The sequence below is a fragment of the Phragmites australis genome, chromosome 12 (genome assembly GCF_958298935.1).
Source record: "Phragmites australis chromosome 12, lpPhrAust1.1, whole genome shotgun sequence".
In the NCBI taxonomy this organism is placed as follows: domain Eukaryota; kingdom Viridiplantae; phylum Streptophyta; class Magnoliopsida; order Poales; family Poaceae; genus Phragmites; species Phragmites australis.
This window is the reverse complement of record NC_084932.1, coordinates 656,644-674,172: the sequence shown is the minus strand read 5'-3', so window position 1 is coordinate 674,172 and position 17,529 is coordinate 656,644. Positions and strand designations below refer to the sequence as shown.

At 40.9% G+C, this 17,529-nt stretch overlaps 1 protein-coding gene across 3 annotated transcripts; it reads left to right on the top strand.

The window, feature by feature from the left end:
* The first annotated feature begins 5,188 nt into the window (after positions 1-5,188).
* On the top strand, positions 5,189-17,342 carry LOC133886124 (regulatory-associated protein of TOR 1-like). 3 transcript variants are annotated; one of them, XM_062325859.1, is made up of 24 exons: positions 5,189-5,793; positions 8,251-8,353; positions 8,982-9,064; positions 9,147-9,305; positions 9,401-9,517; positions 9,653-9,810; positions 9,922-10,076; positions 10,195-10,339; positions 10,416-10,494; positions 10,612-10,713; positions 10,934-11,017; positions 11,118-11,228; positions 11,316-11,669; positions 11,747-11,927; positions 12,043-12,651; positions 12,761-13,087; positions 13,196-13,319; positions 13,407-13,531; positions 13,607-13,746; positions 13,847-13,948; positions 15,231-15,265; positions 15,992-16,077; positions 16,212-16,296; positions 16,412-16,554. In XM_062325859.1, the coding sequence occupies exons 1-23, from the start codon at positions 5,491-5,493 to the stop codon at positions 16,265-16,267; spliced, it is 3,738 nt and encodes a 1,245-aa protein (XP_062181843.1). In that variant the 5' UTR covers positions 5,189-5,490; the 3' UTR covers positions 16,268-16,296; positions 16,412-16,554. The 3 variants fall into 3 exon arrangements, with proteins under 3 accessions (XP_062181843.1, XP_062181842.1, XP_062181841.1); XM_062325858.1 differs by lacking the exon at positions 15,231-15,265 and having other exon boundaries at positions 13,199-13,319; positions 16,412-17,342; XM_062325857.1 differs by lacking the exon at positions 15,231-15,265 and having other exon boundaries at positions 16,412-17,342.
* The last annotated feature ends 187 nt before the right edge of the window (positions 17,343-17,529 follow it).

Here is a 17,529-nt window from a genome sequence, read left to right as displayed (position 1 = left end):
TACACATACCAACCTAGATCTAGGAAAAACCACACATCGAAACTTTTGATCCAAAAAAGAATTTCCCGAGAGCTAGAAATTTTAGGACACCGGACATTTCAACTGACATCGGAACTTCCGATTTCAGCACAGCAGACCCTCTGAAAACGATGACAAATTTCGACGATTTTGGACTCTACGGAAAGCTTATTCAAAGGGCTACACATCCATACTAAATTCGTGATCTCAAATACATTGGATCAAACTAGGAACACTTTGAAACCCGATTCGGACACTTCAACACTTTCAGCACCAGACTCCTAAAGTGAACTCTCAACACAAACCCATCCCGCAATAAGCACATGATTTGAGCACTTGACACAACAATCGAGCAACACTTTCGGCAGTCCATCTTGATAGTACGGCTATCAATCCTATAACTCGGTCTCCCACCAAACTCCTTAAACTGATAAAGCTAGAAAACCTATTCTAGTTATACCTTTGCCTTGAGCAATCCCATCGGACTTGACGAACACATCATCCAAGCCCCGACGCTTCTCATAGCTCTTCAAGGCTTGTCATGAACTCCTCTTCTCTCGATGACGATGATCGTCCTCGCTTCCCTTCTTGATCTTCTCTTGATCTTCTGAAAGCTTGATGAAGTTCACTTGATTTCTTCCAATGCACCAAGCATGGAAGACTTCTCTTTTCACATCATTTTCATTTGGTTCACCACCAAGACATGAACCGCAAGCATCAAGCATACAAGTTGTTCACTAAGCTTGTCTTGATCTTACTCTTCCAACTTGGCATATTGAATATGTAAATTCAACTCATGCCTTCTTATGGAACCTAACTCCATCACACTCTTGAACACAAAAGCACATGGGTTAGTCCGTATAATTCTATTGACAATAGCATACCTTTAGTTACTCAATTTCCACAAGTAACTTAGTTTTCATATTTATTGTCAATCTTCTTGAGCTTCTATTTCATCTCATGAGCATCACTAAGTGCTCAATGATTTTGATGCAATTCTTTGAACTCATGGTATTCCTCAATGAGTCCATGCTTCATCACTTATACATATCCTATGAAATAACCTAATAACAATTCTCAATATAATTATTAGTCTATAGGTTTTATCATTAACTTACCTAGCATTATTAAGAGCTCATTCATCTTGATGCATATGTCTTCTCCATGCATTACCTATGAAACAACCTACTAACAAACTCAACACCATTGTTAGTCCATAGGTATTGTCATTAATTATCAAAACCACATATAAGGACTAGGTTCATTTTCAGATTCGCGGAGCGCCTACAACATTCAATTTGCTGGTGCTTCTAAGCGCTACAACATGAAGCCTGTCTGGACGGCTTATGCTGAGCCAAAATACAAAACGTTTGCTTGGCTTCTTGTGCAGGGGAAGATTTTGATGGCAGAGAACTTAGAAAGAAAGGGATGGCCACACACACAACTTTGTCCCCTCTGCCACTCGGCAAGTGAGGATGTCACGCACCTAGCGAAGAATTGCCTCTACACGAATCAGGTTTGATGCATGCTATCTCTTTGGATCAGTTGGAACCATCTCCCGACCCTCTTTGACTACAACAGTGCCTGGTCGTGGTGGCGACATGCACGTATCAAAATTCCAAAAGAGGGCAGGAGGGAGTTCAATGGAGACGTCCTTTATTTCTGGTGGAATGTTTGGAAGGAAAGAAATCGTCGGATTTTCCAGGGACAATCGCTTCACCCGGAGGCGGTGGCCATGTTGGCAAGATCTGACATTGATCAAAGGAAAAGAGCTTGGGGTCTGTCGCCGCATATGTAAAGGTTTTGCTTTGGTAGTGGTCCTTGTTGTTTACCAGGTGTTGTACGAGTCTTTGTAGCGGCTCTTTTCCTTTCCCGGTTGTTGCTTTCTTAAGCGCCCCTACATTGGTAGTGGTCCTTGTTGTTTACTAGGTGTTGTACGAGTCTTTATAGCGGCTCTTTTTCTTTCCCTGTTGTTGCTTTCTTAAGCGCCCCTACCAGTCGGCGGGGCTGTGTTGTTTTAGACTCTTTCTTCTTTTAATAAAACACAGCAATCCTCTTGCTGTTGTTCTTTAAAAAGAAAAAGAATGCAATTTCCTGGATAAGAACTTCCAGATGACTGATGTTGCTCTTTTCCCAGAAGCAGAGTTATCAAGCGTACAAAGTAATATGCAATAGGAATGCACAGTTTTTGGAGCTAAAGTGCTGTACTGTACCTGATGATACACTAGAGCAGCATTTCATAGCTTATTAGGGGATAAATGAATGCAGAGTTATACTCTTTGGGTTGATCGATCGTGCTCGGCAAATAAATACTAGTGCTTTGTCGAGGAGAAGACAAATTCTTGTGCCCAATAGAACAGATTGTGGTAGCTAGCTAGCAAACAGTTACTTGTAGGTGGAGAAGAGAGGTTACGAGTGTATTCGTGGGATAATATATGATGCAAAGTCTTTTGGGTAAAGTCATTTCAGAGTGAGTGGGTTTTTGTCAAACTGACCCGATATTGGTCGGCAGTGGTTAATTTTGTGCATCAGAATGGAGATGGAGGTGCATGTCTACCAGAATCATATCATGCCATGGTGCTCAATGAGTTGATAATGGTCACTCCAAGTCACGACGTGGCATGCTTCTACTATTAATCACTCCCTTTAAATGTATAAGGATCCTATAACTTTACCGGTCGTCACTGACGTGTGAGATTAGTCCCATAAAATCACGATAACTTAGAAGTAAAGGGATACCGATCCCCTTCAAGCTAGGTACACTCCCACGTTGGAGCACACCAAATCTGGGCATGGCCTGCAAAGGTCTCAATGTGTCCGACAGCCAGGGTGTGTGCCAACTACTCTGCCATCTTGTCTGAGTGGTAGATGACAGCTTGGCAGCATCAATTGCTCTCTTTCCTTCCTGGGGATCTACTTGACACTTGTTAGTGTCATCAATCTCATATGCTATTTGGTCCTATCATCAATTTGTAACAGCCATTGATCTTATATGTTCTTCATGCTTCTTTGTTATTACTGTAATATTGTGCATGATTGCACAGTTCTCTTTTGGTGCAACAATAAAGCTCTTATCGTCGATTTGTTTCTATGCAACTCTCTTGAGTGACCTGAATTCCTTGCAAAATCTATTGCAGTCGTGTAGCCGTTGGATTGCGAACGCAGGGAGGATAAAAGAGGGAGATGTGGCGTAGCCTGAGATCTCATGCTCTCCAAATAATTTACAGAAAGAAATGATTACGGATTACAAAGCTAGCAGATTCCGCGCCTCTTTTTAGTGATATGGAGATTGATCGAAGACGACCACTGAACATATATACTACCAACTTGCATTATTATAGTGTATCAAGTAACCAAATGTGTGCACTACTGCCAAGCTAATCAATCAATGAGGCCGTTGGTGCACGCGTGAATATACAGCCATCCATACTTTTCATCGATCTCCTTTTTTCCCCATCATTTCTTTGCTTCTTTGAAATTTTTGAATATATAGAGTGAGTGATACATGGACTGAATCCACTCTAATGTCTGTGTGAGAACTCTCTCGGCAAGTGACACTATGTGCAAAAATGCTATATGTAATTGGCTTTTGCCGAGCATAATTCCATAGCAAAAATATACAATACATATATTTCTTATTAGCAACATCGTTTGTTTTTTATTGCACAAATGTACATTTATATTCGATAAGCATAGTCCAAGTAAAAAAAATATGCAACACGTTGCACATCAGTAACATCATTCTTTTATTTCATACATGTATATTTATATTAAGCAAGTTTAATTTTGATAACACACTTTTCCTGTAAAGATTAGTGTTATAACATTAGAAATGCAAACAGACACTCTTGTAAGTAGTATATGTTCAAGATAACCCTGTTCATTAGTGATGACGGTGGTTATCATGCCATTCATAATTGCAGCATCAATATTGTGCCTTATCCCCTTCACCCCTCATAATGCGTCTCACATAACTAAAGCGCGGTCTGTAGTTGCTTACTATGGAACTGAGTTAGTTATAGAATTGTTTTGCTAGCGTTGCAATATTTTGCTTTTGCTGACCTAAAAGAATAATGCTAAACTAATTGCTCCGTCGAAACTTAGAAAACTACTTTAGAATGTCACCATAATGCAAAAAATGTCCTAAGAATATATCCGTAATATTGACTTGGAACAGTTCTAGATCTATGTAGCTATTCTTGATTGCAAAACTTTGGTTTGGCAAATGCTAAGCATCATGGGAACAAATGCAGTGAAACAAAAATAAGTTAGAGGAAAAACACAAGTGCATCCATGCGCCTATGCATATCAATAACATCGTATGTTTAACACACACATGTACATTTGTATTTGATAGGCTGATTCAAATATAAAAATATACAACATGTTGCATATTAGTAACATCATTTGTTTTTATTACATACATGTATATTTATATCTAATAAGTAGGTTTACTTTTGATAATACACTTTTCCAATATGGATTAGTGTTACAACGTTGCCATGCGAATGCAGACTGAGACACTCTTGTAAAGAGTTTATGTTCAAGACCCGTTGGATTTATCATGTTAACGACAATAGTCATAATTATGCCATATATAGTTGTAGTATCGATATTATGTCTTATCCCTTTGACTCTCATATTGTATTCTCGTAGAATTACTCTCCAAACTATGGTTGCTTACGGCAGAATTGAGTTAGTTATATGTTTTTTTACTAATGTTGCAATATTTTGCTTTTGTTGAAAAAAAAATTAAACTAATTGCTTTATGAAAACTTAGAAAATCTACTTTACAAAGCCACCACAATGTAAAAAAAGTCGTAAGAATATCTTCTTACTGTGGACTTGAAACGGTACTAGATCTATGTAGCTGTTCTTGGTTGCAAAGTTTGGTTTGACAAGTGCTAAGCATCACGAGAACAAATGCAAAATTACAGAAAAAATAGAGAAAAAAACAAAAGCGCGGCCACGAGGTACGTATCTCATACGGTCGGATCACCACTACCCAAAACTCAACTGGAAAAAAAGATGGTATAGTGAAAGGAAAATAAATGGAGGGTTAAGATAGAAAGGTGTAAGAGATGGATGGCTAAGATTGAATTTTGTTTATATTTCCATTTGCCAAACAAGCCATAAAAGAATTGGAAAAGAGAGAATCCAATTTCCAGTTTTTATAGTAATTTTCCCGGTCAATCTCTCTCCTCGCCTGCTTCCTCTCTCTCCTCCCCTCTCCGGTGCTTCTCATCTCTCCCCTCCCCCTTTCTCTCTCCTCCCACCCGCATCCAAACCCTAACCCTAAACCCCTCCCCACCAACCTCCGCCCAATCTTTCCACCCGCAGTGACCTGGCTTCCCCCTTCGGATTCGCGACGCTGGGCGGATTCGATCGATGTAGGTGAACAAGCTCCCTGACCTCATCATGGCTGCGGGTTGACGTGGAGGAGGGGGGGAAGAGGAGAGAGAGCTAGCGTAGATGGCATTGGGAGATCTCATGGCGTCCAGGCTCGTGCACTCGCCGTCGCAGTCGCCGGCCGCGCCCTCGGCGCCGCTGCCGAATCACCACCACAGCCACGTCACGGATGGCCCCCCTGCCGTGAATGGACCAGAGCACAGAAATGGGCTAGAGGCCGATGAGGAGAAGCCGGCGCCGGTGGCGTACCTGCCCCAGGTGGTGGTGCTGTGCGAGCAGCGCCACGAGGCGCTCAACGAGGCTGCGGCTGCGGCGGCCGGGCCCTCCACCAGCGGGCTCGTCTCCAAGTGGCGGCCAAAGGACCGGGTAATGGATGTACCGCAGTATGTAGATGCTGTTTCTATTGCTCCTGCTTCTTCTGCTGTTGCTTAATTGTTCGCTTTATTAAGTGCGTTTGGGCTCCTGGAGATTCATAGGTTTGCAATTAGCAGCGTGTTTAGCTGATTGAGATGAAAAAGGGGGAAATTCGGGCTATTACTGTTTGATTTAAGTGGTTACCTGGCGCCTCAGCATCATTTATCATTTTTATTTACGGGATATGATTTGATTTCGGTGCTTTCAGATGTAATGAGGTTTCGAAAGTCATGGAGTAACATTATGATCTAGTCTTACAAGTAGGAGAACCGTGATATGAAATGGGTATCCAAAGTGCAATTAAACTGCTATTGCTTCCCACTAGTTGGTATCTTCTGCTTAAGTGTTTCAATAAGTTTTGGGGGACTGAAGAGCAGGGATCAAATAACATGTCATTTTACTTTATTGTATCATACTGGCCTTCGCTTATAACTGATACAAAAGGGAAACAGGGTAGTCAACAGTGTTGCTATGATATCGCAGTCATGCAAATTCTTAATTCACTGGCCAATTAAATGTAGTATGTATTTCTCTGGAGTTTCCTAACAAGTCTTCAGTATTGTGATAATCATGGTGGCCTCTGTATGCCTACATATGCAAAGTTCTGTGGATGCAAAATACATTTTTTTAATTTTTTTTTTGAAATTGTGCAATTCTTGTAAGTTTTTGGGATCCAATACTCCAGTAGTCGCTATTGCATTCGGGAGGGATGGATGCTCCCCCTTACAAGTGACTACTTATCAGTTATTGACTGGCATCATGTTGATATAAAAGGAACTTCGTGTCGCGGGTTGCTGTTGGTGGAGCTATAAGTTCAAACATGGACAAAACCTGGATCAAGCTGGTTAGTAGCCATTGGCCAGTGTAAAGTTCGCTACCCAAGGTATTGGTGCCACTGCAGGCTTAAGAGATTCCACTGTGACGAAGCTGGCATACAAGCACACAGTGGTTTCGGGGATGCCACATCGTGCATTTTGCAACGACATGAACCACCGGATGGGAAATAGGGTGTTTTAGTTCATGGCAACAGACATGCATGATTGATGGGATTAGTAGGTTTTGATGACAAAGATGAGGTTGACGGACTTGGAGAGGGAATCAATTGAACATTATGAGCCTTGAAATCTTTGGGATAATTTTATGGATGTCGATACTTTTGGGCGAAGAAAAGTACACTTCTGTATATACAGATGTTATGTTTTCCTATTGTAGAAGCACTTGGTTTAACAAAATATCATGTACACGCCGTCCTTTCACACTTCAAACATAGTCCCTTGGATGTTTGCTGCTTATGTTTGCTTGTCTGAGCAACATGTTGAATTTTAGCAACCCACTGTTGAGCTTTGTAAAAACATGCATGCAGAATTGTACAATGGGTGACTTGCACAAAACTACAAGTATTGTGCACTAATTTCATACAAAACCCGATTTTAATTGAATTCACCCAAAAAGTGGTATTATATTTCTCCAAAAATCCTAGAACTTTTTGTGCGTGTTCCATAATTCATGTGCAACCCATTTTAATTGGATTCACCCAAAAAGACTGTAGAATTTAAACTAAAATTCTCCAAAAAAGACTACTTTTATAACACATAACAATTGTTAGGGCCTCAAATAAAATCCCAAAAATCTGGAAAAATTCATTAATATTCTTCTTATATGATGGATTAATTTCTAAAATTATTTCCAGCTCTAGGTTATATGGTGAAAAAGTGAGTTCCTTTGTAAGTATATAAATAGAGCATATAAATGGAGCATTACAAAGGAACTCATATTTCACCATGTAACTTAGGGCTAGAAATAATTTTAGAAATTAGTCCATCATATAAGAAGAATATTAGTGAATTTTCCCATATTTTTGGGATTTTATTTGAGGCCCTAACAATTGTTAGGAGTTATAAAAGTAGCATTTTTAGAGAATTTTAGTTTAAATTTTACACAGGCTTTTTGGGTGAATCCAATTAAAATAGGTTGCACATGGATTATGGAACATGTGCAAAAAGTTTTAGGATTTTTGGAGAAATATAAGACTATTTTTTGGGTGAATCTAATTAAAATCGGGTTTTGTGTGAAATTAGTGCATAATACTTGTAGTTTTGTGTTACAAATGGCACAATACTTGTAGTTTTGTGCAATTCACTCTTATACAATCTATACATTGCATAAATCTACTGAGGCCTACATACTGTATAAATGATGCCGCAATTGAACAGTTTTGTTAATTCTTCTATTTATTAATCTAATTGCCAGTCTGCTTTGGTTGGAATATTGTTCTTTATCATATGTTACTGATACTTCTTTTTGATATTTTAGCTATTTTATTGTTTTCTATTGCCTGGCCATTGGATGGTATTTCCAGTTGTTCTCATTTTTACATGATATTTACTAATAATGGATTTGGTGGTGCAGATGAAGACCGGATGTGTTGCTCTTGTAGTATGTTTAAATATTAGTGTTGATCCACCAGATGTAATTAAAATTTCCCCTTGTGCAAGAATGGAGTGCTGGATAGGTAAATGTTTTGACGTGCATATATCTTTTCCAAATTTACATTCTGCTGAGAAAAAAATAAGTTACCTGCAGTTGATAGTTCTGTTTCATCTTTAATGTCTGTGGAATTCAGCTCATCACACATGAAAATGTCTTGGAAGTTATGATACACTGAAAACGAGCAGCTTTTTGACATTTCAGTGAAACTGTTTCTTTTTTTTTTTTTTCACCTTTTGTATTTCTGAGTGCCAAATGAGGACATTGTTAATCAGAAGTAATTGCAACAAAGAAACTGTCTGGCCCCTACTGTTTTAAAAGGCAACTGTTGAAATTTATCTTCCCAAAACGAGATTATGTTTATTCTATAATTTTTTAGATGATTTTATGCATGTGTCCACTTTTGAATTTTAAGTTAATAACTGGCATTCGATTATTCGGGATTATAATTTTCTAGGTTCAGATACTGCATGTCTTGGTTGTGGAAGATATAAAGTTATTTTATTAATATTTTTGTCTTTGTGATGACTGATGATTATTAGACAACATGATGATTCATGTTTGTTGATAGGATTGTATCTTAAAACTGTTATTGCACTTCACGCAGTTGCCTTGATATCTGTTTTCATAGCTTTCCATTCCTTTGTTTTCAGATCCATTTTCTATGGCACCTACAAAAGCCCTCGAAAGCATTGGAAAAACATTGCACTCACAGTACGAACGATGGCAACCTAAGGTGAGGAACTTGCTTTCCTGTTTAACCTATGTGATATCTTGGTAATCATTATTTACATCTCCATGTCCAATGGCGCCTGCAGGCTCGTTACAAGCTTCAGCTGGATCCAACAGTGGAGGAAGTTAAGAAGCTTTGTAATACTTGCCGCAAATATGCCAGATCAGAGAGAGTCCTTTTCCATTATAATGGTCATGGTGTACCAAAACCTACAGCTAATGGTGAGATTTGGGTGTTTAACAAGGTAAATTTTATCAATACACTGCATTGGTTGCTGCATGTACTTATCATATATGCCTTTGATGAAGTGGTCTTTTTTTCCTTCACATTTTGTTGCAGAGTTACACCCAGTATATTCCACTTCCTATTACTGATCTTGATTCATGGCTAAAAACACCTTCAATCTATGTCTTTGACTGCTCAGCGGCTGGAATTATTGTTAAAGCTTTTCTAGAGGTATGTTAGAAGCTTCTAATTAGTGTATGTTTCTCTTATGATTGAACTTGGAGGTCATCATGATCTATGTATTTTGTGTCTGCTTTCATCATTCCTGGATTGTCTAGTATTCATTGTGACTTTCATTTAATTCAGCGCCTAGACTGGAGTTCTAGCAGCTCTGCATCTTCACTGAAGGATTGTATTCTTCTTGCTGCCTGTGAGGCACATCAAACTCTTCCCCAGAGTGCAGAATTTCCGGCTGATGTGTTTACAGCTTGCCTTACAACACCCATCAAAATGGCATTGCACTGGTATGGGGTACTTTCTCTTGCTTTACCTGTATACTGTCTTTTATCTCGTACACTCTCCTTTTCTATTTAACCTGTTGCCCTTGCTTGTGGGCATGTCTACAAACTACGCAGGTTTTGTAAGCGATCATTACTTCGTGGTTCTCTGGATCATTCTCTTATTGTCCAAATTCCTGGAAGGCAAAATGACCGTAAAACTCTTCTTGGGGAGCTGAATTGGATTTTCACTGCTATTACAGATACTATTGCATGGAATGTTCTTCCTCATGGTACGGCGTCTAGGAGATAGAATATTTTCAGGAACAAGAAAGATCAAAGAAGGTCATTTGAGTTCAAAATGAATATGCCTGGTTGTATTGTGTTTGTGATGCAAGATTCTTTGTGCAGATCTATTCCAAAGGCTTTTCAGGCAAGATCTTCTGGTTGCTAGTCTTTTTCGCAACTTCTTACTTGCTGAGAGAATCATGCGATCTGCAAATTGTTCTCCAATTTCTTTCCCGTTGTTACCACCAACACATCAACACCATATGTGGTAACTATCCTGACTAGTCCTTCTCTTTCTGCGTTAACTACTTTTCGTTCATTTTCCGTAACTTGGTAAATGTCAGGGATGCATGGGACATGGCTGCTGAGATCTGCCTTTCCAAGCTTCCTCAATTAATTGCTGATCCAAATGCAGAGTTTCAGGTTTTCTACTCGTTATTTAGCACTTCAAGAAATATCAACACTTTGTTGATATTGTTGTGCCATTTTAATGTAATCGTTTTGGTATTGCCTATTTTTTTGTCTCCTTATTCGAACCAGCCAAGCCCATTTTTTACGGAACAATTGACGGCTTTTGAAGTATGGCTTGATCATGGCTCTGAGGAGAAGAAACCCCCTGAACAGTTACCTATAGTTCTTCAGGTAAGACATTTTTCTGGTAGAGTTACATGTAAGTTAATATGATTTGTAAATTCCAGTTTTAACTTACTTTGTGAGCTATTTTTCAAGTACCTCATTGCCCATCTCTTCTCTACTACAGTTTTAATTTGGGAAATGTTTTATATGCATTCCCTTAGTTATCTTACCCAATATATTTCTTTTTCTTGTTTTTCTTTCCTCTTACTTCTTTTGTTTTGTGTAGGTCCTGCTTAGTCAATCACACAGATTCAGAGCACTTGTTCTGCTTGGAAGATTTCTTGACATGGGACCATGGGCAGTTGATTTGGTATGTAGCTGACCTCTTCTGCATGTATATTTTTCTTTATGAAATGCTTGTTATTTATTCTCTATATAATTTTTCAACCTCTGGCACTTCATTGTTGTAGGCCTTGTCTGTCGGAATCTTCCCTTATGTACTCAAACTGCTTCAAACAAGTGCAATGGAGTTGCGTCAAATTCTTGTGTTCATATGGACAAAAATTCTCTCTCTTGATAAGGTATACATTCTATTTTGGAATCTTTGAAGTTCCTTTTGTCCTTCTAGGTTCAGGTGTTTACCCTGTATCTTTTCCCCCAAATGACAGTCGTGCCAGGTTGACTTGGTTAAAGATGGAGGGCATGCATATTTTATCAGGTTTCTGGACAGTTTGGATGCCTACCCAGAGCAGCGTGCAATGGCCGCTTTCGTCTTAGCAGTTATTGTTGATGGGCATAGAAAGGGTCAAGAGGCTTGTATCAATGCAGGTCTTATAGATGTTTGCCTGAGACATCTTCAACCTGAGAATCCTCATGATGCACAGTCAGAGCCTTTGCTTTTGCAGTGGCTTTGTTTATGCCTCGGCAAACTCTGGGAAGATTTCCCTGAGGCTCAGTTACTTGGTCTGCAATCAAATGCGCCAGAAATTGTTATCTATCTATTGTCAGAGCCTCAACCTGAGGTATGATGGCCTTCATATTGTCAGTTCTTTGTTCAGCCTACTTCACAAGATACATATTAAATACTTGGTCTTGCCAGGTCAGGGCTTCTGCTGTTTTTGCACTTGGTAATCTCCTAGATATGGGATCTTCGTCATTAAATGGAGCTGATGACGATTCTGATGATGATGAAAAGGTGAAAGGTGAAATAAATGTTGTTCGAAGCCTTCTGCAGGTCTCTTCAGATGGTAGCCCCCTTGTTAGATCTGAGGTTGCTATAGGTATGTGCATTAGAAAAACATGTTCTTCCTACGACACTCTTTTTAATGTGTTGAACATAGAAGATTCTTTTTAGCTTTTTGGGAATCATTTTGAGTTGAACTGATGTTTTTCCAGCGCTTACCCGCTTTGCGTTGGGCCACAACAAACATCTCAAATCTATTGCTGCTGAGTATTGGAAACCTCAAACCAATTCATTGCTGAAGTCACTACCATCATTGGCTAATATAAGCAATCCAAGCAATGTTTATAGTTCCAACAGCATTCTACAAGGCAGCAGTGGCCTTACTTCGCATATTGGTCCTGTGCTAAGGGTCGGCAGTGATAGCAGTGCCACTGGCCGTGATGGAAGAATTTCTACAAGCAGCCCAATTGCGACAACGAGCATCATGCATGGCTCTCCCCAGTCAGATGATTCTTCCCAGCACTCTGATTCAGGAATATTACTGAGAGAGAATGCAAGTAATGGTGGTCTTAGCTCCACCAGGTCAAAGCCTGTTAGTGGAATTTATTCTCAATTTATATCGACTATGTGCTCTGTTGCTAAAGATCCTTACCCAAGAATAGCAACTATTGGTCGGAGAGCACTATCCCTCATAGGTGTTGAACAAGTGGTCATGAAACATACTAGATTTAACAGTGGAGGTGCACATCAAGGAGAGACATCTGCACCTCCATCAAACTTTGGAATGGCACGCTCTTCTTCCTGGTTTGATATGAATTCTGGTATGTTATAGTCACTTGCTGTGTGCTTGGAACACCTCACTTTCTTCTGTGCACTAGGTGTTCAGGGGAAGAAAAGAATTTTTGAATTGAATCTACCAATATTTTGCAGGAAACTTCTCAATGGCATTTAGGACCCCTCCTGTTAGCCCTCCTCAGCATGATTATCTTACAGGATTACGCCGAGTGTGTTCTATGGAGTTCAGACCACATCTTATGAATTCACCTGAGGGCTTAGCTGATCCCCTTTTAAGCTCTGCTGCAGCTCCCAGTAATGCTGAACTAAGTATACTTCCCCAATCAACAATTTACAACTGGAGTTGTGGTCACTTCTCTAGGCCACTGTTAACTGGTTCTGATGATAACGAGGATGCAAAAGCTAGAAGAGAAGAGAGAGAACGACTTGCACTGGATTGCATTGCTAAATGCCAGCATTCCTGTATGTGGACAAATGCATTATTCTGAAGTACATTATTGTTGTTGGTATTCTTTACTTATTTATATGTTCTATTTTTGTTCCCTGTTTTTTGGTGGTTGGTGGGAATAGCAGCTTGCAAGATGACCAGCCAAATTGCTAGCTGGGATACGAGGTTCGAGTTGGGTACAAAAGCAGCATTATTAATGCCATTTTCTCCGATCGTCGTTGCAGCTGATGAAAATGAGCAAATAAGGTGAAAACAATATTATTAAAATGAAAATTGAAAACCCTAGTGCTTCATATGCAGTGCTGCAGTGGCTAAAGTTCTGTCTCATGTCAGAGTGTGGAACTATGATGATGCGCTACCGGTGAACAGTTTTGAAAACCATAAGTGGTCTGACAGAGGGCTATCTAAGCTTTTGCTTATCAATGAACTTGATGAGAGCTTGCTTTTAGCTGCCTCGAGTATGCCTCTCTTATCTACGTGTTTCATTTTGTACTTATCTTGTATGATTGTGCTATCTAATTTTCATACTGCAGGTGATGGAAATGTCCGTATATGGAAAAACTTTACTCAAAAGGGAGGACAGAAACTTGTAACTGCTTTCTCATCAGTTCAGGGTCATCGAGCTGCTGGTTGCAGTATTGTGATCGATTGGCAGCCGCAATCTGGTTATCTGGTGATATTTTGGTGCCATTTTCTATTGGTTATGTAATTTTGTTTTATGCATTGTGGGTTGCTCTAATACAAGGACTTGCTTCCTTTTTTTTGTAAAATAGTACGCATCTGGTGACATGTCTGCCATCCTTGTATGGGATCTTGACAAGGAACAACTTCTCAGCACCATTCAAGCATCTGCCGATAGCGCCATTTCTGCTATGGTTAGTTATTGTTGCCATGTGCTATTTGAGTAATCGAAATATTAAAAGTAAATGCAGTAGCGGTCCTCAAACTTGTCCTGCTTTGTCATTTAGGTCCACAAACTCTGAAAATGCATTTCTAGGCCATTAATATTGTCAAACTGTGTCAATCAGGTCTATATCGGTTCAGAGGGTATCTTGACGTTGACATGGCATGCCGCGTAGTGCCTGCAAACCCATTTTACACCCAGATCTGTGTAGCCTCTCTCTGGATCTGTGGGGTCGAGACCCACTGGACCGATTCAACATTTTGACTTCGGTCAAAATCGAAACAGGAGAGGGAGGGGTGGCGTTGACCGGCTACTCGACGACGATTGGCGGCGGGGCTCAGTCAGGGAAGGGTACTAGGAGCATTAGCGCACAATGGGGAACCGATTTGGGGTCTCGACGGCGCCATGCAGAGAGGGGAGCACGGCCGGCGGCGAGGGAAAGCATCGGCGGCCATTGATGGCTCAGACGAGCTTCACCGGCGGCAACACGGCGAAGGCCGAGTCGACGATGGGCCCGAGCCGAATAGGGACACGCACGAGGATCCTTAAGTAGAGGGAAAGCTCACCGTGGGGCTCTTCAACTTGGAGGAGGGCTAGAGCGACGGGTCGACGGTGAGGCGCGGAGGACGGCGGTCCGAGGCGGGGAAGACGGTCACCGAGCTCGATTCCGCCGGGGAGGAAGCGAATCCGGCCGGGAACTCGAGGTTGGGGACGGAGAGGGAGCTTCTCCCAGCTTCCATTAGCGCGGCTGCAGAGGAGGGCGCACGGTGGCGGGATTGTGACGGTGGCAGTGGAGCTCGTGGTGGGGAATGACGGTCGGGAGGAGAAGAAGATAGGGTTTCAACAGGGAGTGTCTTATGGGACGACAAGGAACAGGAGGACGAGGGCATCCTCAACTTTTTGCGTGGGGGAGCTCCAGCTGGCAGGTCGTTGGTGTCCACGAGGCCGCCGAGCTCTGCACGCGGTCTGAAGGAAGAGGGAGAGGGAGGCCGACAGATGGGCCGATAGATGAGAGGGAGGAGAGAGGCCATGTCTGTACCGCCTTTGCCATGCAGGCACTACGTGGCATGCCATGTCAGCGTCAAGACCCCCTCTGAGTCGGTATGGACTTGATTGACACGTTTTGACAATATTAATGGCCTAGAAATGCATTTTTAGAGTTTGTGGACCTAAATGACACACCAGAACAAGTTTGAGGACCGCCAGTTTATTTTACTCAAATATTAATTAATGTATTTATGCTCTTTGACTAGGCTATCTTGCACCTTGTCACCGAGGAACTCACCATGTATCTGTGATTCTTTGCTTTCTTTTCTATTAGGCAGTTCATGCTACATACTTCATGGTCTTCCCTTTTCATATTAATCGATGGCTTACAACATATACTGTTTAATTGTATTTCACTGCCAATCATTGGATATCAATGAATCAAAGGTTTATATTTTTATTTGAATTGTGACGAAAATAAAAACATGTGGCAGAAAAGAGTTGAGGTTCATCCGTATATGAATTGCTAATAGAGAGGAAATTTAATCATAATATTCCTTCTTGAAGAATGATTGTGCACATGCATCCACCTAGTAAGTGTGCGCAATTCATTCGCTAAGCTTTTTATGAGTGGATGTGGCTTTTGGCGTTGCTTTCTGTAGGAAAACTGTCAACTTGTCACAAGTAGGTTGAGCAATGTGAGTGGGAGGTAAATAGGAATTTGCCAAAGGATTTGCTCCTATGGTATATTGGTATCATAAACTATGATTTTTACTTTACCAAAAAATAACTAGTGTATTCCCTTGTAATGGTTTTGTGAGCTTATCTTGTTATTCTCCTTTTCCCTAGTCTATAATATTTTGAAGGTTCGTTTATCAAGAATATGAGTAATTTCATTCCATAGGCGTGAAATGAGCTGTTTGATTGCTTTATGTATATGATTCTTGCTATTGCACCGATTTTTTTGTTAATCAGGTCTGCATCTTCTGTTCTTCTGCATGACCTTTGCTTGCTGTTTCTGTTTCAGTCTGCATCTCAGGTCCGCTCTGGTCATTTTGCTGCTGGTTTTGCTGATGCTTCTGTCAGGATATTTGATGTTCGCACTCCTGATAGGTAAGTTGAGTAGTATCTATATCCTTTTGGCTTCTGCCATTTGCTGAATACCATGCACCAATTTAATATCCTGCCGCCTCTTTCTTTCCACCAATTTATGTTTTAACTCTGAATATTCTTTTTCAATACTGTAGGCTCGTCTATATGGCCAGGCCACATGCCCCAAGAACAGAAAAAGTTGTGGGCATAGGATTTCAGCCTGGGTTTGATCCATACAAGGTAAATAAATATGCCTTTTATTTTCGGTTGTTGAAGCTAGCCAAGCAATTTTATAAATGTGTGGTCTTGTTTAAGCTTTACAGTACTCCCATTTATCATTCATATGCTATCACAGATTGTAAGCGCATCTCAAGCTGGAGACATTCAATTTCTGGATGTTAGAAGGGCAGCAGAACCCTATCTCACTATTGAGGCACACAGGGGCTCGCTTACAGCATTAGCTGTTCATCGGCATGCCCCAGTTGTTGCAAGCGGCTCAGCCAAGCAGATGATTAAAGTGTTCAGTCTCGAAGGAGAACAGTTGACGATAATACGGTACCAGCCATCTTTTATGGGCCAAAGAATAGGCAGTGTAAATTGCCTTTCTTTTCACCCATACAAATCACTCTTAGCCGCAGGTGCCGGTGATAATGCTCTTGTCTCTATCTATGCGGAGGAAAATTACAAGTAAGATGAGGCCTACATCTCGTGACATGCAACCGCAATGCAATCGGTAGGCTTTATGTTTGGTCAAATGATGGCTCCACGCCATGGTCCAGCTACAAGATCCAAGACGATGTGAAGCCTGGTCACCGAAAGGGCAGTGATGGCACCGTGCCTTTGGGTGCGTATTGCCTGTTGGACATTGTGTGCAGTTTGTAAGATACAGCACAAGATTCATTAGCCTCCTTGCAGAAGGTTGTCAAACCCTACCCTGGTCCTGCCATTTAACTTGGAGGCCTCCCCCAAATAATCATACCTAGGTTAACCGAAATGTAAATAGTCACCTCATTGGGATTGTCCTTTGCCAAGTGTGAAAAGGTTTGCAGATGCTTCATATCATCATAAAACCAGGTTTGGCAGGGGCTGCCTGGGCAAGCGGTTGTGCATATGGGCCCAGGTAGAATGCACGCCCATGCATCCTCACAGATGATCTGGAATACATAGCAGCATTTATCCAGCTAATATAGCACTAGATGGGATTAGTATGGCCTTGTAATATTTGGACAGATTGTCCGTACCCTTGTATATATGAATGAATGAATTGTGTTTGTACAGTTGTCAGCTATCTGGTCTCAAGATGTTATTCGAGCAAGGATGCTTTCTTTCGGTGTAGTGGTTTCATATCACTTCAGAAGTGAAAGAAAGAAGCTGTTAAAGGCTTTTGAGGTCTTGTGGTATGTAGCTACTACTTTCCTCTGACGATCTCACTACTCCTGAGGTGCATTGATGGAGAAGGATGATGTGCATCCC

Coding starts and splice junctions, on each gene's coding strand:
- LOC133886124 (XM_062325857.1), top strand. CDS start 5,491: ATGGCATTGGGAGATCTCATGGCGTCCAGGCTCGTGCACTCGCCGTCG. Junction 11,018..11,117: donor GACCATGGGCAGTTGATTTG/GTATGTAGCTGA, acceptor TCATTGTTGTAG/GCCTTGTCTGTCGGAATCTT. Junction 13,088..13,195: donor TGCTAAATGCCAGCATTCCT/GTATGTGGACAA, acceptor TGGTGGGAATAG/CAGCTTGCAAGATGACCAGC.